Source organism: Hypanus sabinus, chromosome 1 (genome assembly GCF_030144855.1).
Source record: "Hypanus sabinus isolate sHypSab1 chromosome 1, sHypSab1.hap1, whole genome shotgun sequence".
NCBI classification, from domain to species: Eukaryota; Metazoa; Chordata; class Chondrichthyes; order Myliobatiformes; family Dasyatidae; genus Hypanus; species Hypanus sabinus.
In genome coordinates, this window is record NC_082706.1 from 118,938,939 (window position 1) to 118,964,176 (window position 25,238).

General features: G+C 39.5%; 1 protein-coding gene across 6 annotated transcripts in view; it reads left to right on the forward strand.

The window, feature by feature from the left end:
• The window catches only part of LOC132397074 (collagen alpha-1(IX) chain-like), a 117,602-nt gene that overhangs the window by 29,167 nt on the left and 63,197 nt on the right, over window positions 1-25,238 (forward strand). For all 6 annotated transcript variants that reach the window (XM_059975334.1, XM_059975344.1, XM_059975338.1 and 3 more), the window contains 4 exons: window positions 1,576-1,647; window positions 6,049-6,093; window positions 20,810-20,845; window positions 23,333-23,356. In XM_059975334.1, the coding sequence (XP_059831317.1) occupies window positions 1,576-1,647; window positions 6,049-6,093; window positions 20,810-20,845; window positions 23,333-23,356 (177 nt within the window). The remainder of the gene's footprint in view (window positions 1-1,575; window positions 1,648-6,048; window positions 6,094-20,809; window positions 20,846-23,332; window positions 23,357-25,238) is intronic.

Below are 25,238 nucleotides of genomic sequence, written 5' to 3' on the forward strand. Positions count from 1 at the left end.
AAGCCAATTCATGACATCTTCTAAAAAAAGATTAATTGTTAAATACTGTGAGCTGTTGGTAGTTATGATTAATTTGTTTGTTTGTACCATGTTTTAAATTAAATTCTGCAATACAATAATTAACTTACAATGAAAGCAAGTTCATAAGCATATTGTTATCCATTATAATTGAGGCACTTTCTGAAGCAATGTGTTAAAATACCTTGTGTTTGATTTTGGCTTCTCACCAAAGAATGCATTGGGTACGGATGTTGAAAAGAGGTAAAACTAATATATTATACTTGGAAATCAATAAAACTAGCTTTATTGGTTTTGCATTTTTTTTCAGAAATTTTGATTCCCAATGTTCTTTCTTTTCAATATGACATAAATGCAAAATGGGACTAAATTAGGGGTAGCTATTTTTGTCGATCTCTCTTGTTATTCACAATAAAAATAAACATCTTTGTAAAACAATTGCCATGTTGTTTTCTTTTTTAAAATTCATTTTGGGACCTGGGAATTGCTAGTATGTACCTAACTTCCCTTAAGAAGCCTGCTTTTATTTTTAAAATAAAAATAGTCCATCTGGTGGTTCTGCTTCCACCAAGTGATTGGGATGGAAGTTCCAGGATTTAGATCCAGTGACAATGAAATATTGGCAATATATTTTCCAGTCACAATGTTGTGTGACTTGAAGAACCTTGAGGTATACACATGCCCTTGTCCTTGGTTTTGGGATTGTGGGTTTTGTGATGTCAAGTAACTGCAGTGTATTTTGTAGATGATACACACTGCAGCAACTGTGGGTCAGTGATGGAGGACATAAATGCTCAGAGATGATGGAATACCAGTCAGGCAAACTGCTTCATCCTGGATAATGTTCAGATCTTAAGAATTGCTGGCATTGTACCCATCTGGGCAAATGAGTTTATCGACTGTGGATTTGTTTTCAGATTTGAGGTTTTGTATTCTTTCTGCTTTGTGGTGTGCAAGGGGAGGGGGTTGGGGGTTGATGTTCTTGTTGCATTTCATGGGTGGACAGGGGGTTTGGGGTCAATGTTTTGTTCCATTTTGTTCCGGGGAGGGAGTGTGGGGGGTTGATAATTGGGATGCCATTCTTTTTTGTGTAGGGGGGTGGGTGGGTCTGAACGACTTTCATGTTCTTTCTTTGTTTCATGGCTATCTGGAGAAGATGAATCTCAGCATTGTATATGGATACATACTTAGATAAAAATAAATGAACCTTTGAAATGAAGAGTTTCTTAAACTTCTGATTTGTTCTTTCTACCAATGGTCATGCTCACAGTAAGTGTAAATCATGATTACAAGTAGAATACCATAGCAAGAAACTGTCCGAATGGAAAATTTGTGAAAGGTAGTAGATGATCCAATTGTAGTTGACAAAGCAATACTTCTTAAACAGTCTTCAAGTCTTAGCCTTTCTCTTACCTTTACTTGCTTTTCTTGAAATTAATGTTAATTTTGAGGGAGTGCTGATATCTGTGTTACCAGTGAAACACGCAGGTAATTCACATTGAAGTTAATTTAATTGTGATAGCCTATATAAGAAATGTGCCAATTCATTTCTTTCAGGGTCAGAAAGGGGAGTGTGGTGATCCAGGGCTCACAGGACCACCTGGAAAAGCTGGCTTTCCAGGGATTAATGCAAGTATTATAAATTATTCTCAGATTCCCCTGTATTATGAGATTTACACAACTAATTTCTGGATTTCTGTCTTATTGGGTATTTTGATTGAATTCACTTCACTATTACATTTTCTGTGTGTCACTTGGAAGTCTGTGTAAGAGGTCCATTATTTTTCCTTTGACAATTCCACCTGGAATCTTCTTTTCATTGAGAATCACCATTTCATTGTTCCCTCTGATTACAGATAGACCTGGCACCTTTTCAAGCACTAGTTGCATAGTGTGATGATATTCTGCTTTCAAAATAAAATATTCAAGGAATATGCTCTTTGCAGGCTGAGCCAGAATTTAATTGCCTGATAGTAGCTGCTCTAGAAAGGTGGTGGGAGCTGCATTCATGAACCACTGCAGCCCTTGAGAAGCTTGCAAACCCACAATACTGTTGGGGGGGTGGTTTCCAGGGTTTTGTCCCAGCAACAGTAAAGGTACGGCCACTTATTTCAGGCTGGTGCGTGGCTTGGAGAACAACTTCTCATGCTTTTGTGATTCCTATTTTATTAGCAGGTAGAGTTTTTTGGTCAGATGGTGCTGTCTAATAAGTCATTTATAATATGTATGCATATATGTATGGTGAGTATGTATATAGAGTGTTGGTGCGCAGAAGTGGTTAAGGCAGTGGTCTAGTGATCTGAAGGTCGCTAGTTCGAGTCTCAGCTAAGGCAGCATGTTGTGTCCCTGAGCCAAGGCACTTAACCACACATCACTCTGCTACCACACCGGTGCCAAGCTATATCGGCCCTTGCCCTTCCCTTGGACAACATTGGTGACATGGAGAAGGGAGACTTGCAGCATGGACAACTGCCGGTCTGCCATACACCCCTGCGCCCTGGAAACTTTCCAAGTCGCAAGTCCATGGTCTCTCAAGACTAACGTGTGTGTGTGTGAAATCAGCAGTGCAAAAATAAAAAAAAAAATGTTCATGGGTTCAATATCCATTCAGAAAATGTATGGAAGAGAGGAAGAAGCTTTCCTGAGTCACTGAGTTTGTGTTTTCTGTTTCCTGTGCCTCCTTCCTGATGGTAGCAATAAGAAGAGGGCTTGCCCTCTCCTTGGGAGATGAGGTCCTTCCTGATGGCAGCAATAAGAAGAGGGCTTGCCCTCTCCTTGGGAGATGAGGTCCTTCCTGATGGCAGCAATAAGAAGAGGGCTTGCCCTCTCCTTGGGAGATGAGGTCCTTAATGATGGATGCTGGCTTCTTGAGGAATCGGTCCTTGAAAATTTCCTGGGTACTATGGAGGCGCATGCCCATTAACCCCACCCCCCATGCCAAACAGTGGTGCAGCCAGTCAGAATGCCCTCCACGGTACATTTGTAGAAACTTGCGAGTGACTTTGGTGACATACCAAATCTCCTCAAACTTCTGATGAAATATAGCTGCTGTCATGTCATCTTTGTAGCTGCATCGATATGTTGGGGCCAGGATAGATCCTCAGAGATATTGACATCCAGAAACTTGAAATTGCTCACCCTTTCCTCTTCCGATCCCTCCTCAAGGGCTGTGTTTCTTCGTCTTAACCTTTCTGAAGTCCTCAATCAGTTTTTTGGTCTTACTGACATTGAGCGTAATGTTGTTGCTGCAGCATCACTCTGCTAGCTGATAGATCTTAAATCTCTATGCTTCTTGTCACCATCTGAAATTCTGCCGACAATAATTGTGTCATCAGTGAATTTATAGATGGCATTTAAGCTGTGGCTAGCCACGCCGTCATGGCTGTGGAGAGAGTAGAGCATTGGGCTAAGCGCACATTGCTACATGTGCCAGTGAGGTGGAGATTTTATTTCCTATCCGCACAGAATGCGGTCTTCCGGTTAGGAAGTTTAGGATACAGTTGCTGAGAGAGATACAGTGGGCCAGTTTTTGGAGCTTTTTGATCAGCTGTTGCAATGGTTGTGTTCTACGGTGAGCTGCAGTCAATAAGCAGCATCCTGACGTAGGTATTTGTATTGTCCCGGTGTTCCAAGGCCACGTGAAGTGCCAATGCGATTGCATCTGCCGTAGACCTATTGTGGTGATCAGCAAATTGTAGTAAGTCCATGTCCTTGCTGAGATTGGCTATAACCAACCCGTCAAAGCACTTCATCGCCATGGATTACAGTTGTTAAGGCAGCTCACTGTGCTCTTCTTGGACACTGATAAAATTGTTGCCTTTTTGAAGCAGGTGGGAACTTCTGTAGCAGTGAGAAATTGAAAGAAAAAGAGTAAGAGTGGTGGGCTAAGCAGACATCTTTGAGGTGTGCCTGAGATGACAGCAATGAGGTGTTATTACTGATCCTTACTGATTTAGCTCTCTCAATAGGATGTTGACAATCTGGTTGCTGATGGAGCTACAGAAGCCTAGTTTTGAAACTTGGTAATTAGATCTAAGGGAATAATGGTGTTGAGTGCAGAGCTGTAATCAATTTAAAAAGGAGCCTGGCATTTGTCTTCCAGTTGTCTTGGTTGCCAAGATCTTGGAAGTTAGGGGATGAATTACTCACTGAAGGATTCCTATCCTCTAACTTGCTCTTTTAGTCACTTTTACTTCACTACTCCAAACAGTTAGTGGTCAATGCTAACACCCAGAATACCAGAATATTGGTATTGGGATTCAGTGATGTGGATGCTATTGAATATCATGGTGTAATAGCTGAATTATCTCGTTAGATATCATCATTACCCATTGTTTGGCACAAATGTTACTTCTCACCTAAAATTCTAGGCATGGATATTGTCAATGTCTTGCTGCACTGGGATATGGAGTCAATATTAGGGGAGTCATGAATGATGCTTGAACACAAATGTCCCTATGTGTGATCTTGTGATTGAAGGAAGGTCCCTGAAAGTTGCCTCACAGGTAGATAGGGTAGTTAAGAAAGCTTATGGGGTGTTAGCTTTCATAAGTAGAAGGATAGAGTTTAAGAGACGCGATGTAATGATGCAGCTCTATAAAACTCTATTTAGGCCACACTTGGAGTATTATGTCCAGTTCTGGTTGCCTCAATATAGGAAGGATGTGGAAGCATTGGAAAGGGTATAGAGGAGATTTACCAGGATGCTGCCTGGTTTAGAGAGTATGGATTATGATCAGAGATTAAAGGAGCTAGGGCTTTACTCTTTGGAGAGGAGGTGGATGAGAGGGGACATGATAGAGGTGTACAAGATTTTAAGAAGAATAGACAGAGTGGACAGCCAGCGCCTCTTCCCCAGGGCACCACTGTTCAGTACAAGAGGACATGGCTTTAAGGTAAGGGGAGCGAAGTTCAAGGGGAATATTAGAGGAAGGTTTTTCACTCAGAGTGGTTGGTGTGTGAAATGCACTGCCTGAGTCAGTGGTGGAGGCAGATACACTAGTGAAGTTTAAGAGACTACTAGACAAGTATATGGAAGAATTTAAGGTGGGGGTGTTATATGTGAGGCAGGGTTTGAGGGTCGGCACAACATTGTGGGCTGAAGGGCCTGTAATGTGCTGTACTATTCTATGTTCTATGAAAAAGTATCAGAGAATGGCTGAGCTTGGAACGACCATGAGGAACTCCTGCAGAGGTGTTCTGTGGCTGTATAATTCCAAACAGAAGTGGATTTTCCTCCTGATTCACATTGACTTCAGTTTAGACGTGTCTCCTTAATACAGTAATCAATCAAATATTGTCTTGATGCCAGGGGCAATTACTTTCATTTCATCTTTGGAATTCAGCTCTTGTGCTTCCATGTTTAGGTGCAGGCTGTAATGAGGTCAGTAATTCCCTCTTTCTTCAGCGTTCATTCTAGGCAAATAGCATTCCTATCTTTGGGTCTATGGGCTCATCTCAAAAGCTGTTAAGTTTTCTTCTCATGGTCAAAGCTTTTCTGATCTTTCATTGACAGCTTTAATCTCTTCTCAAGTATTTTGTCATCATTAGCTTAATTCTTTTATATTAACCCAAACCTTTTTTCACATGATCTTTCTGAATTACAAAGGTTCAAACATCCTCCACATTAAAATGAAAACCAACAATATTACTTTAATCAATATTTCTTGAGACATCAAACTGATGCCTCTCTTGGGTTCTTTAACAAATGAAATACTTTTAAACAGAACTTTTCATTTCTTTGAGGGCACTGGAATTTACCTTGAATTCCTGTAAAGAGGACAAAGCACAGCTGACAATAAAGAGACAAAAGCTCACAAATATGATGACACTATTTGGTGGAAAATTGTGATATTAATGAATTAATTAGTATTTATATAGTCTAACTACTCACCGTACTCTTACTGAAGAAACTGCCTTGTATTATACCATGGACTTCTTATCTCGGAGTTCAATTAATGCATGGAAATTATGTTTTCAGGAAGCATTAAATTCTATTTTTTTTAAACATTGCCTTTTTATTTCCACTAGGGATGGCCTGGTCCAATTGGGCCAATGGGACCAGAAGGCCGAGTGGTAAGTGACAAGAATGACTATGATCAAAATGTATGAAAGGTGCTTTTATTTTTGTTGCTGTTTCAAATTCAGAGTTGTTATACAAACTCAAGGTGGTTTTCTAACATAGACTTGAGGTTGCACACAGTTTATGTGTGAAATCAGCAAAGGGAGTGCTTTTGATAATTTGTGCTTGTAAGTAGTGAGATATCACTGTTCAGTGAATAACAAACTATGCCTGGGCTGAAGGTTGGGAAAACCAGTGGTCAGCAACGTGTGCTGTTTTATGACCAGAACTAGGGTTGTGAGTGCATGAATGTTTCAACATATACAAACGAGTAGAAGCTAATGGGGAATTTGTAATATCTATGGAAGTGTTGTCTGTTTTATGTCGTTGCAGTTTTAGTATTATTGGGAGTGGCCTTGGTGGCATTTGTGTTTTTTGTTGTCCATGGGAAGTCATGCTCTCATCGCTATTTCCTGTTCTTTATGAATATTGAAAGCGTAGCATACTGTATCAGCTAAAAGTGGGTTATACTCTTTCTGAAATTTATGTCCATTATAGAGCTGAAGTGGATGAGAGCCTGAGAAAAGTGCATTGCTCCAACTATAAAACCTGACTGGAAATAAATCTACTCAACTCAAATGCAGACATAAAAATTGCAATATTTGCTTGTTAGCTGGCTCCTTTGTTCTGGAACTTTATGCAGCATTTCACAACCAAAGTCACCAGCAAAACCAAGGACAAATAAGATGGCTCTGAAAAAATATGATCTTTGTATTGGACGGGTTTTTTTTTTTTACTTACACCAATAATTTGGGAGGTAGTAAATGGAGAACTGCAAATGTTCATGAAAGGAGAAAATTGAATAATTAGGGGGCCATGTATAAATGAATAAAGAGGATCCTAGAGTCACTTATTTTGCAAACTTCCATCAACCATTTATTGATTGATGTCATATGTTATCTGCCACATTCAGATACCACCAGATTGATAATACTATGTAGAATAGTGCGATCTTTGTTTCAAGAAAAATGTAACAAAATATCCTCAGGTAAATGCAGAAGATGAATGGTGAAATGGAAATTGGAATAATCACATGGTTTTCAAAAAATTCAAAAAGTAGTTGCTCATAATAAATATTTAAGATTGTTGTGGTAATGTCAAGGCAAATGTCTGGAATTTTTATCAGACCACCTGAAGGGATGTTAGATTCCCAAGTGTCTGAACTTAAATTTCATATTTGATATAATAGTGTTTTGTTATTTCACAGCAAATAGGTAAAATATTTTTAGTTAAGGTTTATTTTGACTGGAGAAGCAGTTAGAGAATTCACTATCTAAAGTTTAAAGGTTGTAAAGATATCAACCAAGTATCTTATATCCAATATCTATCCTGTTGCCCCAGTTGGATAGTTGACTGAAATCAAGATGAGCCTTAATTTTCGCATGACATTTTCAATGCAATAGAATCATTTGTTGGTGTCATCCAGAAAGAGAACCTTCCATTATTTTACAGATGCTGTCAGTCTTTATCATGTCACTCATGAAGTTGAACATCCAATATGAGACACCACCTTCATAATTACAAAAGAAAATAGGGTAAATACGGGATGTAATTTACAAGTCTGAATTAAAAAGATTCTTTAGACAATGCTACTGATGTACTGTTGATCAGCACTAATAAGCATTTATTTAAAACTGCATGATAATGTCACTCTGCAAATGTCACTCCACTCTTTAAGAAAGGAGGAAGGGGCAGAAAGAAGTTATAGACCATTTAGCCTGACCTCAGTGGTTGCAAAGATGTTGGAATCAGTTGTTAAAGATGAGGTATGGACTGTTTCGAGACACGGGACAAGATAGGACAAAGTCAGCACGGTTTCCTTGTGAAAGTCTTGCCTGATGAACCTGTTGGAATTTCGGGAGATTACATGTATGGTGGATAAAGGTGATGCAGTGGATGTTGTATGTTTGGACTTTCAGAAGGCCTTTGACAAGGTGCCACATATGAGGCTACTTAACAAGATGAGAGCTCATGGTATTAAAGGAAAGTTACTGGCATGGTTAGAGCATTGGCTAATTGGTAGAAGGCAGCGAATGGGAATAAAAGGATCCTTTTCTGGTTGGTTGTGCTGTCTTTACGACAGTTATTTAGTTTATAATATTTTCGCTTAGTAATTCATTCAATAGTATTTTCTAGTTAGAATTAGGAGTGTTTAAAGTATATTCATTGCATGTAAAATATATCGGCATGCGATGACGTCACATCCGGTTTCGCCGCGTCTTGTGGGAAAACACCGGTTTGAAATTAGCGCGAGGGTGGGGGCTTTCCACGAGGCTCACCTGAGCACAAGCAGTTTTGCAGGCATGAGAAATCACAGTGAGAGCAACGCTGTAAGTTAATAGATAATCGATATATTGAACTAAGATGTTAATGCTGATCCTGTTAGAGGTAACGACGGTAGATAATGTTTATGCTTTCGTTAGTTAAAGAGTCACGGATAGTTTGCATGGAAGTGTATTTAAAGTAGTCAATGGAGCAGGTAAACTCTCCCTGTATACTGCACCTTAGTGTAATGTAGTTATAGTCACCTTTGCAAGTATTTACACTTGAAATGTGATATTAAGGAAGGAACAAATACTGTATCAATCTTGTATTGTTTTATCAACAGTTTTCACCATATGTTAATGTGAAGAGTGAACAGTAAATGGTTAATCTTACTGCGATCTGGTTCTTATTAACTGTGGTTTATCCGGACGTTAAATTCGGCGTTCGTTACACCCGAAGGAGAACGTTACATTGGTTGTCAGTGACTAATGGTGTTCCACAGGGGTTGGTGTTGGGACAGCTTTTTATGCTGTATATCAATGATTTAGATGATGGAATAGATTAATTTGTGCCAAGTTTGCAGTTGATATGAAGATTGGTGGAGGGGCAAGTAGTGTTGAGGAAACAGGTAGGCTGAAGAAAGACTTAGATGAGGAGAATGGGTAAGAGAGTGACAAAAGAAATACAATGTTGGAAAATGTATGATCATGCACTTTGGTAGTAGAAATAAATGTGGACTATTTTCTAAATGGGGAGAAAATCCAAAATTCTGAATGCAGAGGGACTTAGGAGTCCTTATGCATTACCCACTAAAGGTAAACTTGCAAGTAGAAGGCAAATGAGCATTCATTTCAAGAGGTCTGGAATACAAGAGCAGGAATGTGATACTGAGGCTTTATAAGGTACTGGTAAGGCCTCACCTTGAGTATTGTGAACAGTTTTGGGCTCCTTATCTAAGAAAACGTGGACTGGCATTGGAGGGGGTTCAGAGAAGGTTCACAAGGATGGTTCCAGGAATGAAATATCATATGAGGAAAGTTTAATAGCTCTGGGTGTATGCTCACTGGAATTTAGAAGGATGAGGGAGAATCACATGAATCCTTTCAGATGTTGAAAGGCGTAGACAGAGTAGATGTGGAAAGGATATTTACCATGGTGGGGTAGACTAGGACAAGAGGGCACAGCTTCAGGATAGAGAGGTGCCCATTTAAAACATAGATGCAGAGAAATTTCTTTAGTCAGAGACTGATGAATTTGTGGAATTTGTTACTACAGTCAGCTTTGGAGGCCAGGTTATTGGTGTATTTAAGGCAGAGCTTGTTAGGTTCTTGATTGGACACGGCATCAAAGGTTGCGGGGAGATAGCCAGAGAATAGGGCTGAGGAGAATAAAAAAGTATCAGCCATGAGTGAATGTCGGAGCAGACTTGATGGGCCACATGGCCTAATTCTGCTGCTATGTCTTATGGTCTTATAAACTTATTTAGCTAAAAAATCTGAAGGAGAAAATGCACAAGTAAAACATGGCGCTATACTGGAAACTTTTGCTGTCCTGTCTTGAAATTCTATATTAAATTCATGACATCCATACACTATATCAATTGCTTGTTTCAGTGAACAAAATTGATGTTTTTTGTACCCCACTTTCATTTACCGTTCGACAAGAACAATTTATTCAAATTTGCTTGTCAGTGCCATCGATTGCTTGGTGATAGTGAGATCTGTTCTTAGTAGGGACCTCTCTTTTTCTATTTATTTTCTCCCTCTACCTCTTTATTTCATACATGTGTATTGATCTAGTTTTCCATGCAACGCTGCATCAACTAATACACCAACCTCTTTGTGTTGCATATCCTCTGAGGAAGCTCAACAATCATGTCTCATTTAACCTTTTGGAAAAAAAGGTCCACTTTCTCTTCCTCTGAAAGGAAATGCACCAAAGTATAGACACAAAGCTTTATTATCATGGCCTGAAGGTTATAACTTCAGCACCTCAAAAGTAGCCGGATAAATCATTGGTAATCAGCAGGGAGACTCATGAAAATTCTTCTTTCATCTCACTGCAAGTGCCAAGAAGCTGAGCTAATTAACAATTACAGCAACATGTTACAGTCTTTGCTCTTTTACCAGATGTTGAACTATATTTTATAATAAGGAAGCTGATGATTTTCAGGCTGCTATTAAACTCATGCTGCGAGAAACTCAAAAGCTCCTAAGGAAATTCTTAAGTCACAATTTCATGGAACTGCGCTTGCTATTTCAAATATAATGAGTCTTTATGACATTTCAAAATACATGTTCGTCTGTTAATAGGTTTCCCAAACATTAGTTCTTGTAAAGCTTTCTATTAATGAAATAAGGAAACTCAAATGATGCTGTTTTGATCTGGAAATAATAGAATAGCAATTTATGTTCACAAAGCAACTTTAAAGTGGCTGAACATCCTCAAACGTTTTATATCCTTCTAGCATTAAAGAGAGCAAGGATTCTCTTTTTTTGGAGTCTGATTGGAAACTGAAAGTAAACTCTCATTTTCAATGGATGCAAATCCAGGAGTCAGAAGTGTTATATTTTGTAACTCCAAAAACTATTCAAAAGGAAAATGCACGAGCCCAGGATAACATATATGCTTAGTTTTCACTTTAGTGAAGTGCTTACTTACGACTTGATTGTGTAATGACATATGCCATTCAAGTACTTTGTACATGTAACCTGTAATAAATTATGAAAATGAATGCTTAATCAAACAATATATTTACAATGTTACTCAAATATTACTGAAATGGTAAATACACAACATGTTTTCCTGCTTAGCTATAAACTCCAAATCAATGCAGAATGCTTATAGTATATATTACATAATAAAAGTACTATACAGACATCCACAACAGAGTAAATTTTAAACTGTCCCATTCAAGGTTAAAGATTTAATCGCTGTGGAGGATTTCTTACTCTTGTCGGATAACATCTTTCCTGACTGGAGGGTGTAGGGTGGGGGTCTGGGACATTCTGCTTGGCAGGAGCGACATGTCAGTGAAACATTCTGAGTTTCTGGGCCCTCTCCTGTGGTGGTTCCAGAGTTGACTGTGGGACTGCAGGGAGTGGTTCAGATTGCTCTGGACAGCTTTTTTCACCAACAGTTGACTCTGCGTTTCTCAACTGATTGTTCTGCCATCTCCTGATGGCATCAAACGCAATCTCCATTGTGTAAGGAGTGGTCCAGTTCTATCCTTAATCTGTCCAAGTATCCACTGTTGATCACCTCTGTAGTCCGTCACCAGGACTGCGTGTCCAGGAGTGAAACTGTGGTGAACTACGTGTGCCTGTCTGGGCACGCCCCCTGCTGACTGCTCCTGTGGCTCCTCCCACAGACCCCGGTATAAAGGCGATTGAGGCCTGAGGCCTGCCCTCAGTCTCCAGGATGTAGTATGGTGGTCAATTACTGCTTATTCTTTCTTCCAGTCAATAAAAGCCAATATCTCGCCTCACGTCTCAGAGAGTTATTGATGGTGCATCAGAAACATCGAACCTCTTTGTTTCAGATGACATAACTGCACTTATACCATAAAGGCGAGACATCACAGGCAAACTTCACTGGACAGTGTGGATCATAATGTGTGAGTACAGTGTCTGATGTCACCATTTCTTTTATCTTTTGGAAAACCACCTCACATTGATTTGAAAATTGCCACTTCTTCCTGACCTGTAGTATGGAGTTTAAGGGGTGGAGCACAGTAGCCAGGTTGGGCAGGAACCTGGTTTAGTAATTGACAAACACAACTGTGACACATCCTACGGAGATTACGGAGCCATGAGGGAAGAGCTGGCCGAAGTTAAATGGGCGGATGCCCTGGCAGGAAAGACATTGGATCAGCAGTGGCAGATATTCTTGGGGATAATACAAAAGATGCAAAAGCAGTTCATTCCAATGAGAAGGAAGGATTCAAAGAGGGGGAGGGGGCCACAGTGGTTGACAAAGAAAGTCGGAGATTGTATAGCATTAAAGAAAAAGAAGTATGACAGGGCTAAGATGAGTGGGAATACAGATGATTGGGGAAGTTTTAAGGAACAGCAGATCTTAACTAAAAAAGCAATACGGAGAGAAAAAATCAGGTATGAGCTCAGTCTAGCCAGGAAAATAAAAGGGGATAGCAAAAGCTTTTTTAGCTATGTGAAGAGAAAGAAGATAGTTAAGAACAATGTTGGCCCCTTGAAGAATGAATTGGGAGAAATTGTTATGGGAAACAGGGAAATGGCAACAGAATTTAATGCGTACTTTAGATCTGTCTTCACCAGGGAGGACACAAGCAATCTCCCAGATGTATGGATGGGCCAGGGTCATAAGATATCAGAGGAATTGAAACAGATTGACATTAGGAAAGAAACTGTGATGAGTAGACTGATAGGACTGAAGGCTAATAAATCCCCGGGTCCAGATGGTCTGCATCCGAGGGTTCTAAAAGAGGTGGCTCAGGAAATTGCGGATGCATTGGTAATCATTTTCCAATGTTCCTTAGATTCAGGATCAGTTCCTGAAGATTGGAGAGTGGCTAATGTTATCCCACTTTTCAAGAAGGGAGGGAAGGAGAAAACGGAGAACTATCGCCCTGTTAGCCTAACATCAGTCGTGGGGAAGATGCTTGAGTCCATTATTAAGGACGAAATAGTGGCATATCTTGATGGCAGTAATAGGATTAGGCCGAGCCAGCATGGATTTACCAAGGGCAAATCATGCTTGACTAATCTGTTGGAGTTTTTTGAGGGTGTAACAAGGATGTTAGACGAGGGTAAGCCAGTGGATGTAGTGTACCTAGATTTTCAGAAGGCATTCGATAAGGTGCCACATAGGAGATTGGTGAGTAAAATCAGAGCTCATGGCATTGGGGGCAGGGTTTCAACATGGATAGAAAATTGGTTGGCAGATAGAAAGCAAAGGGTAGCAGTGAATGGGTGTTTCTCGGACTGGCTGGAGGTGACTAGTAGGGTACTACAGGGCTCTGTATTGGGACCACAGCTCTTTACGATTTATGTCAACGATTTAGATGAGGGCATTGAAAACTATATCAGCAAGTTTGCTGACGATACTAAACTGGGTGGCAGTGTGACATGCAAAGAGGACGTTAGGAGAATACAGGGAGGCTTGGATAGGCTGGGTGAGTGGGCAGATACTTGGCAGATGTCATTCAATGTGAATAAATGTGAAGTTATCCACTTTGGAAGCAGGAACAAGAGGGCAGAGTATTGTCTGAATGGTGTAGAGTTAGGTAAGGGAGAAATGCAAAGAGACCTAGGAGTCCTAGTTCATCAGTCAATGAAGGTGAATGAGCAAGTGCAACAGGCAGTGAAGAGGGCAAACGGAATGAGTACAAGAGCAAGGATGTCCTTTTGCATTTGTACAGGGCCCTGGTGAGACCACACCTGGAATATTGTGTACAGTTTTGGTCTCCAGGTTTAAGGAAGGACATTCTGGCAATTGAGGAAGTGCAGCGTAGATTCACTAGGTTGATTCCTGGGATGGCAGGGCTGTCTTACGCAGAGAGATTGGAGAGATTGGGCTTGTACACACTGGAATTGAGGAGATTGAGAGGGGATCTGATTGAAACATTTAAGATAATTAAAGGATTTGATAGGATTGAGGCAGGAAATATGTTCCCGATGTTGGGAGAGTCCAGTACCAGAGGGCATGGATTGAGAATAAGAGGTCAGTTATTTAAAACAGAGTTGAGGAAAAACTTCTCCCAGAGAATTGTGGAGGTGTGGAATGCACTGCCTCGGAAGATGGTGGAGGCCAATTCTCTGGATGCTTTCAAGAAGGAGCTAGATAGATATCTGATGGATAGGGGAATCAAGGGATATGGGGACAAGGCAGGGACTGGGTATTGATAGTGAATGATCAGCCATGATCTCAGAATGGTGGTGCAGACTCGAGGGACCGAATGGTCTACTTCTGAATGTATTGTCTATTGTCTATTATCCATTATCCCTTGGCCTCGGGACATCCACCACTGCTTGAATTTTCTCAGTGCACTGGTGTAATCCTTGTGCATCAATGGTGTGACTACTGTAAATGATGTTAGATATTAAAGAATGCACACCTGATGCATCATGTATTGAGCACATAATCTTCTAATCTTTTTAGTTTTGGAAATGGTCCCTATCATCCTCTCCAGTAACATTGATGTCATCAGGTAACATGAGTTCCTGGGCAAGCTCTCTGCTGACGCTACTCCAAAAATAAGCCTATGATAGAGATAAAGCTCTTTATGAGTGTTTATGGTGAGCAAAGCTTTGGACACTTATTGCAACTCTGTGTAGGTAGGCCTCAGCTAAGTCCACTTTGCTGAAGTGTTTTCCTCCAGAAAGGTTTGCAAACATGTCCTCTATGCTGGGTAGAGTGTACTGATCAACTTTCAGATTGGGTTAATAGTGATCTTAATATTGTCAGATCCTAATAGACCCATTCTTCTCAGCTACTGGCAACAATGACCTTGCTCATGGACTCCACTCAACCTGGAAAGTGTTCCTTCAGTCTCTCTGCTCACTGGCTAACTTATCACAGGCAATAGAAGGAACTGAATAGGCTTTGCAAAACATGAGTGTGGCATTTTTATTTAACACTCTTTTACCCTTGATATGTTTGAATTTTCAATGCCGTTCTTGAACAGTGCTGTGGCATCATCCAGCAGCTTTCTTAATTCACTTTCAATTAATTGTATCACAGGGAATGTAGCATGCAAATGGTAGATGGATCTCCAATAAAGTTGCAGTTGGCTCAGCCAATCACACCACCACAACACACAACACTGGCCCTCCTATTTTCAACACAAACGAACCCAGTGAGGCTTGTTGGTTGTTGTGTTTCACTGTTATAAATGTCTTATCCCATAGGAGTTACCTTTTCTCCAATATAGATTCTTAGTTGCATTTCTGCAGACATCAGTTCAGTTTCTTTGAAATGTCTTTCAAACTCATTTTGTGGAATAACTGAAACAGCCGAGCAGGTGTCTAAATCCATTTTAATTCATTTGCAGCTCACTTCTAATTTAAGTCATATTGCTTGTCTCTTGTTAGTTTTCACACTGTAAATCTCAAGGCTACCCAGTCCTCATCATTATCAGATTTTTTATCAACAACATGCAGATTAGTCATCTTTCTGAAACTACAACTTGATTTTTTATCTTTTTTGCTTCTGTGCAGTCCATTTATTTTTGTCTGCCAGACACGATCTTTGTGTATGTCCTACTTTGTTACATTTTCTGCATATTGTGCCTTTAAATCTGCATTAGTCTGGTGTATGTGAGCCCCTCCCACTGTGATAACACAGTTTGTGTTTGGCCAGGCAGTTTTCTGTTTAGATGTTTCAGTTTTGTTCATGCTCACTGTCAGTCCTGACTCTAATTCAGTTGCACCTCTGGCGGCTGTTTCCATTGATACAGCAATCTCAGTTGCTGTTCTAATTATAAGTTATGCTTTGATTAGGAGGTGATTTTGAAGGCTTTCTTGAAAGATTCCACAAACCAAGCAATCTCTCAGTGCATCATTAAGCCCATCACTGAACTGTCAATGCTCAGACAATCTCTCCAATTCAGCCACATAAGCTGTAATGGATTCCTCATACCTTGGATTCTGCTTATGAAACCTAAAGCATTCTGCAATCCACATTATTTTCAGTTTTAATAGTTCTTGCATTACTTTTTTCATCTCAGCAAAGCTCATTTCATCTGGTTTGACTGAAACAGTTAAATTTCCAAGCAAACTATGCCTTCCCACTTATTGCTCTCAGTAACTCTGGCACTCACTTTTTATTGGCTATATCATTTGCTTAAAAATATTGCATTCAGTATACAAAATCCAGTTATCTGCAATCAAACATGTCGATCTTTCCAATGTAGCTCGCCACTGTTTCTTTCTTTATTTGTTTTTATTATCATCCAGTACTCACTGCTTATGAACCCGTGAATTTCGTCCATTTTCTGCCTTCCTTTTAAACTCAAGCATCACTCTCCCCTTTCAGAAGTTAAAACAAGGTGCTGTTAAACTCAAATGTTCTTTCCTCCCTTTGAAAGAAAAAAATATACGCTGCATTTGGACAGGTAGGTAGCCATCTCGGGTTCATTTTAAAATTTACTTGGTGGCACTGTTATGATTTGTAACTCTAGAAACTAATAGAAAGAAAAACATGGGAACCTGGCAGGCCGTTTGTGTGTAGTTTTTATTTTAGTCAGTTGCGTACTTACGATGTAGTGGTGTAATGACATCTGCCATTTCATGTACTTTGTACATATAATGCATAATGAATTACATAAACAATGCTTAATTCATGTTGATTTGAGTGTATTTCTATGTTATATTGACTTCTATTTATTATAAATTATAAATTACTATGATTGCACATTTAGACAGAGACGTAATGTAAAGACTTTTACTACTCATGTATGTGAATGATTTAAGAAATAAAGTCAATTCATTCAATATACTGCTTTTACAATATATTACTTGGACATTACTGAAATATTAAATGCATAATAAGTGTGCAGCTTTTATTAAATGCAACTAGTTTGAATGCTAAAGCGTAGGATTTGCCTCAGTATGGTTAACAAAGCTTGCTTTCCCTCTTTCTTCAATATCTGCCACTGTAAAAGATGCTGATCATTCTTGGGTATGAGAGTCACAGGTTTCAATTGTGTTTCATTATCATCCCTATTGGTTGCTCTTATTTCTGAGGTAGGCCATCAGCTTCAGGAGGCTATTTTGCATAATGTACAATTTGTATAATCAATGAATCTGACCCTCTCCTCATTTAGTATCCATGGATATGGACTTCCCAAGTTTGAGCAAGGAACATGGGTTTTTTCATCATTCCTGATTCAAGGGTATTGAAGCCAATTGAGACCAACCAGAAGCATCTATTTAGCTAGGAATGCTGGGCCCTGTCTGATTATGCTACCAGATAATGTATCTCCTACTCGGTCATTAATTCGTAACAGCAAAAGAAAGATAAATGTGGTGAATTAATTTCTTCAGTATTAGGGCTGGTTTGTGCACTTTACAAGAAACCAATAACCAGTACAAGAGGCAATTTTTTCAGCTTTTCAACCTTTCACATTTTACCTGTTCCATTTAGATGGTTAATCTGCAACAGATTGTGCTGCACATTTAGTTTTAATCAAACATATTGGTATTTGTAATAAAATGGCTATTAGCCATCAAATGGGATTTACAAGACAATGTAAAGTCCTTCAAGCAACATAAACATTTCTCATTATTTAACCTTTAAATGTCTATTTCTAAGCTTCCAGCTTACAAAAAGTGACTAACATTGCATCAGAGTGCTATTGATGTAGCATATTTTAATGCCATTCATAATTGTTGTTCATATTTGCTGAGCAATATTGAAAAATTTAATGTTTGATATTCTTGCACAAAGTAATCATCAACCTTGTGACTTGCTGGTCTTGAAATCTTTTCATCACTGCCAATGTTCTAATGACATTTGATATAGATAATTACCAGCAAAGTAAGGTTGTTAAAGTAAGTTTAATATATAGGGGGCAGATGTAGACACGTTTGTTTGTGCCTCAATTTCTGGTCTGTAGAGCAGCTAATAAATGGTTGTGCTTTCAAAAATGAGGCTTTTTTTTAACCAATTTCAATTTACAAGGTGAATGTTTCCATTTAAATCAGTTAGGGGCCTTACTAAAATATTTAAATAAGGGAACTGAGACACATTTAGGACTCCAAAGCAGATCCCTCTTTCTCTGAACATGTTCCAGAGTAAAGGAACTGACAAATTTTCCAATGAATTTTTCTGTCTAGACAAAGAAAATTGTGGTCTCACCAACCATTGTGTCTCATAACTTTCTGAAAGCCTTCTGGCTCGATACAGCCACAGTTCATTATTCCTCACTCAGTGCTAGTGAAAGTGATGATCAAAATATTCTCATCTGCTTTTCTGCAGATTTTAATTGCCATATAATTTGGATGGTTATGTATTTATCCTCTACAATGCCATCATTGAAAAGTAAATTAAGTTGCTTAATTGTTTCAAAACAGACAAAAAGCTCCCAGAAAATTTGGCAATTACAAATCTCCCATTGCACTTTTTATATGTCGAAGTACAATGGTGTTAACAATCATTGTTGCCAGTGCAGGGGGTAGAGTGGGGAAGGTACCACTGTAGCAGAATAGTATGTCAAGACTGGTTTGCATTGAAAAGTAGGGAAGTGAGGGAGAATGCATGTTGATGGGAATGGGAAGAAAATGAGGTCCTATTGTGATGAAAGGAAGTGAAGCCTAAGAGAAGCATCGGTGAAGACTTCGTTTTTTTTAAACCTGGATAACAACCTGTCACCAGTGCATCCAAATCTGTACTTGTATCTCATCTCTGCACACTTTTCAAATGTTTATGCTGTCACTGGTTGATTATTAACCCTGCTAAATGCTATTTTGGGTTGTAATCCATTGACTTTCTCAGCCATCACATTTCCGCAGATGGTGCAAAATCCCTCTCATCAAAAGTATGGATTTCCCACCACCCCGAACTACTAAAAACTACTTGTGAGGCTATACACATAGTGGGTTGACTATGGCAGCGACAAACTGTTGATCCAGAGGTCCAGGCTTACTGAACAGCAGTCATGGGCCTGCAGTTGGCTGACAATATGTTTAGGGAAGCTGGGGTTTCTCTCCCATGCAAAGCCTCAGTTGATCACCCTTGTCCCATAGTGCGGGCAAAATGGAGAGGGACTGTTTTTGACTCCATACATGACCTCTCACATCCGGGCTGGAAGGCCTCACAGAAACTGGTTGTACTGAAGTGTTCTGGCACAGTCTCAGAAAGAATGTGCATGATTGGACTGCAGCCTGTGTGGAGTGCCAGTGGACAAAAATTAACCGTCATGTTCAGGCACCATTAGCACCTTTTGAGGTCCCTGAGCAACAGTTTGAGCATGTCAGTGTGAACCTTTTTGGTCCTCTTTTCCCCCACTCACATCACCACTGGCCACCTGGACCGTAACACCAGGTGGCCAGTGGTCATCCCTGTAGCATCGACAAAGGCTGCAGATGTGGCTCGGGTATTCTTCAGCACCTCAGTTTGGCACCCATATGGTATTTCCTCTGACTGTGGTCCCCAAATCATATCAGACATTTTACAGGGATGTTGCCAGGTCTGGAGGACCTGAGTTATAGGAAAGAATCAATAGGTTACGACTGTATTCTTTAGAATGTAAAAATTGAGAGGAGATTTGATAGAGGTTTTCAAAATTATGAGGGGTGTAGATAGGGTAAATGCAAGCAGTCTTTTTCCACTGTTGATTGGGACTATAACCAGAGGTCATGGGTTAAGGGTGAAAGGTGAGAAGTTTAAGGGGAACTTGAGGGGAAACTGCTTCGTTCAGAGGGTTGTGTGAGTGTGAAATGAGCTGCCAGCACAAATGGTGCATGCAACATTTAATAGAAATTTGGATGGTTTGGACAGCTGTAGTCCCAGTGCATGTTGACGGAAGTAGGCTGTTTAAATGGTTTGGGCATGGACTAGATGAGCTGGTGGGCTTGCTTCTGTGCTGTATTTCTCAATTACTCTATGGCCCAGAACCTCAGCATTAGGCTACACAACATTGTACTACCCACAGTCCAATGCCCTATGCAAGTGGTTTCACCACTCCTTAAAAGCTGCTCTGAGGGTCTCCCTGACAGATGAGCGTTGACATGATGAGTGTCTCCCATAGGTCCTGCTGGGGTTCCGAGCAACTCCAGAAGAGGACCTGCAGTCGGCCGTGGCTGAGCTGGTATACAGTCAGGTGTTCCACCCTCCTCAGGGTCTGTGTCTTGGAATAGGAAGAAATTACTTTTATTATAGATAAGAGGGGCAATCGCTGAATGTATTTCAGTAGATTGCCTCAAACTGGTCTACCAAGGTTTGGAGGATTCTGCTACCATGCCCTGGCATCATAACATAACTTTGAATGAGCATCAGAACAAACCTCTGTATGAGCCAGAGGCCTCTGTTTTTCCTCCACCCATGGAATACAGGACCCGTGCTGGTGGCTCATTTTTGCTCCACATGGGCTCACGGTGTCGAAAACCTACAGCCGTGTTCCAGAGCATCTTGTTTTGAGAGATTGGCAGTAAAGGTGAATGTTGACTGCGATTAAAAATGGTACATCAAGGGAAAAAGATACAAAGAAGTTCAGATACATGCTGCAACACAATCAAATTGCACGAGAAAATGAGGAAAGAATGAAGTGAATCATGCTGTTCTTTTAAAATATAGCATTAGGTTAAGAATGACTCATTTATCCTATTTTAGCCTGAAGATAAAATGGAGACAAGAATTTCATTCAAATGAGGTATTGCATGATCATGGTCTGGAACTGTAATAATTTACAACCATTTCTTCTTGAAGGGTCCTCCTGGTGTTCCAGGCCCAGAAGGTCCACCAGTAAGTATTAACCTTTACAATACTGTTGCACTGTGCAATCTTTATTGGGGTTTCTCTAACTGAGGAATGATAGAGAACTGATAAAATTGTACTGAACCAATGTACAATTTATTGTAAATTAGTCTAGTGTCTATGGAGCAGACAGCAGAATCTTAATATAGACCCTAGAATTCATGCTGTGTCACATCAAGGACTTGACAGGAAGACACAGAAAATACTCTGAGGATTTTCTCAAAGCCTCTTCCAAACAAGATGAAACAACTCGCTGATTTGTTGCAATTCTATGCCTATGACTAATCAAAATGGAGAGATAGCATGCATGATTTCAGTGGAAACCTTGAGAACCACAGCAAAGAGGCCTTCAAGGAGACCTCTGGCAAAATCTGTGGACCCCAAGTTGACTTAATTAGGCACATCAGAACAAGCAAATCATTATAACTGTAAACATCTGCCTAAGTTGACAAAGAGTAATTGATACTGAGGTGGAAACAAATACAGTATAAATCATAATTATGCCAAGCTACTTTAAAATGGTTGCCACAAAAATGATTATGATCTATGCAGTTAGGAAAAGCATTCCTTTGGGTGGATGGTAAGAGTACAGTATTATTAAGCTTAGTAAATGTTCCCTATTTGCCTATCTTCATGCCATGTCATTCATTCGTTTTACAACCACTTGCACTTAAATAAAGACTCAAGACTCTGCAAGCAGTGTGTCAACATGAAATGTGGACAATGCCTTGCCTCCCACCCCTGACAGATGCCAATCGACCTGTGAGTTTCTTCAGCAGGTTATTTGTTGCTTTTAAATAACATGGTTAGCATCTCATGGAGCTCCACAGAAACACAAAATAACGAATAACTTGATGTAAGCATGGAAGCACTAGGACTGGTTTTTCTGATAACTTAATACAAAATGTTGCAGTAAATCTAACTTTCTTTTTCTCTTTGACACCATTTTCCTTAACCCTTACATACTGTCCAGGTCAAATTTGACCCGTTTTGACATTTGACAACAGTAGAAACACCCCAAATGCCATTTTTTTTAGCTGAAATTTGATGACTTTTCCTAAAGTGACCCAAAATGCGCAAAAATGAAAATACTTTAAAAATTTTATACTTTTGTACAAGTGCTACAAATTTTTGTACATTGAGGCTGTTCCGGGTCAAATTTGACCCATATCTATTGAAATGGATTTTAGATCTCTGAAACATTAATTAAGGATTAATCACTCATTTATTAATATCAGATAGGCTATTTATACATTCTAAATAGATCTGTGGTTCAAAATTTGGTATAGACACTTGTCATGAGGGAATTCTTGGGCCGGGTCAAAATTGACCCAAACCATACTGTGAGGGTATAGAATATGAACAGTATGTAAGGGTTAATCATAGTACTTGTATCCTTTATCTTGAAGACCAATTCAACTACTCAGTTTTTAAAAATCCCACTCAAAACACAGTGGCTCAATGTTTAGCAAGAGACCAGAGGTTGTTTGTACACATATTGCAAGTTATGATCCTTGCATTAACTGACTATTGGATAAATGCATAAGTTATTTCCCAACAAAGTGTGATGTCTGAGGAAATCAGCAGCTGTATTGCTACCAACTACTGTAATTCCACAAGGGACTGTATGTTGATAAAATGCAATGGTTCAGTTCCTCTACAATTCTTGATGAATGGCAGGCAGTTGCATGCAGTGAGTTCTTGATATTGTTTTGCTTCACATTTTTTTTTCCTATTTAGGGCATTTTGAAATTTTTCAAATGAGAATACTGAGATAGCCACAGTGCATGAGTGAGCCAATGGGCTCAGCGTCAAGTCCAGGGGCAGAGCTCAAATGTAATGGATTGAGGCACCAAGTGCACTTTGTACTTTCGCAAAATGTGTTGCCGCCTACTTACTTAAATAGAGTCATCAAGTTAGATTAAAAATACTGATCTACATAAGTAGTTAAATTTTTTGTTTTATTAATTACTAAGTTTCAATCAATTAAATTTATTTTTATTCCATCACTTAAAATGTGTCTTATATACATATGCTATTGAGAATTTTATTTTATTATGTTTTCAACTTTATTTAAATTTTCAACTCTTTGAATGAATCCGATTACCAGTTACCTTTTAAATAGTCCAGATGGCTGTTGGCAGTAGGTAATGTCTGCAGGCATTGGGGCTCTGGTGAGGTGTCAGAATTTTGCCACCTGAGATTGAGAACTATTTGGGACAGCTCCGCTTCCCTGTATGATAGTAGTAGTGAGGCTTAAACTCGACTGATATCATACGGTACAGGAATGGGCTGAATTCAACATGATATGATTGATTTTGTTTGTTACTTTTAACCGAGTCATGAGTTATGCATGGAAACACGTCTGACTACCACAAGCTAAGAATTTAGCGAATCGTTTTACATTTAGAATGTAAAATATAATCAATAATTTGTATATTTTAATAAATGTTTATATTTCATGTGTTTCCATAGGATGTATCAAAAATTGGAAACCCGGTAAGTAAATATCACTATTTTGTGGTTCTAAAATAAGGTTAGATAATACCATTCTGTAAAATTGGTATTGTTTAAAAATTAGATATTCAATACAAAATACACTCAATATTTCTTTCCATCATTGTGAAAATTTTATGTGGTATGGTGGTTATTAATTCCAGCTCAGGCCTTTTCCACATTCAAGGTCACAGAGTCATAGAACACAACAGCACAACACTAAGCCATTTGACCCAGCTAGGCTGTGCCAAACAATTAATCTGCCAATTCCCGTCAACCTGTATCCAAATCATAGCCCCATACCCTCCCATCCATGTACCAATTCAAATTTCTCTTAGATGTTGAAATCAATCGCATATCTGCTGCTTGCACTGGCAGCTCATTCCACCCTCTGAGTGAAGAAGTTCCCCCTCATTTCCCTTAAAAATGTCACCTTTCACCCTCAATCCATGATCTCTCATTGTAGTCTCAGCCAACTTGGTGGAAAATGCCTGCTTGCATTTACCATATCTGTAACACTTATCATTTTGTATACTATACCTCTACCAAATCTCCTCTCAGTCTTCTACATTCTAGGGAATAAAGTCCTAACCGATTCAACCCTTCCCTGCAACTCAGGTTATCAGGTCCCAGCAACATCCTTGTCAATTTTCTCTTACCCTTTCACTCTTATTTGCAACTTTCTTGTAGGTAGGTGACTAAAACTGCACCCAATACTCAGCAACTTCTTATACAATTTCAGCATATCATCCAACTCCTATATTAATTCCATTAATTTATGAAGGCCAATGTGCCAGCAGCTCTTTTTATGACAACAGAACAACATTAGATATCCTCTGGCATTTCACCCCTGGCTAGGGATGTTTTAAATATCTCTACTAGGATCCCTGCAATTTCTACACTAACATCCCACAGGGTCCGAGGAAACATCTTGTCAGCCCTGGGGATTTATCTACCCTAGTTTGCCTCAAGACAGCAGACAGCTCCTCCTCATTAATCTTTAGAGGGTCCATAACTTTGCTGCTGCTTTGCCTTACATCTATAGTCTCTGTGTTCATCTGAGTAAATACAGATGCAAAAAATCCATTTAAGATCTCCCCTGCCTCTTTTGGCCACTACCACTCTCATCTTCTGGAGGATTGATTTTATCCCCTGCTATCCTTTTCCTTTTAATATTTCCCTCACATTCTCCTTCACCTTGGCTGCTAGAACAACGTTATGTCTTCTTTTAGCCCTCCTGATTTCCTTCTTCAGTGTTCTCTTGAGCATTTATTATATTCCTCATGGTTTTTTCCTAACCAGGGTTTTAATATCTCTCAAAAACCAAGGATCCATTAACTGGTTATTTTTGCCTTTTATTCTGACAGGAACATAAAACCGCTTTACTCTCAAGAATTTGATGGCTTTCCATTTACCAAGTACACCTTTGCCAGAAAGCAACTTTCCCAATGCACACTTGCCAGATCCTTTCTGACACCAACAAAATTGACCTTTCTTTGAATTAGAATCTCAACCTGAGGACCAAATCTATTCTTTTCCATAATTACATTGAAACTAATGGCATTGTGAACACTAGATACAAAGTGTGCCCCTGCACAAACTTCTGTCACCTGCCCTGTCTCATCCCTAATGAGCGATCTAGTATTGCCTCCTCTCTAGCTGGAACTTCTATGTTCTGATTAAGGAAACTTTCTGAATACAGTTGGCAAACAGTATGGGAGTCCCAGTCAATATGTGGAAAGTTAAAATCACCTACTATCACAACCTTGTGTTTCTTGCAACAGTCTGCAATCTCTCTACAAACTTGCTCCTCTAAATCCTGTGGACTTTTGGATGGTCTGTAACATGATTCCATTAATGTGGTCATGCCATTCTTATGCCTTCA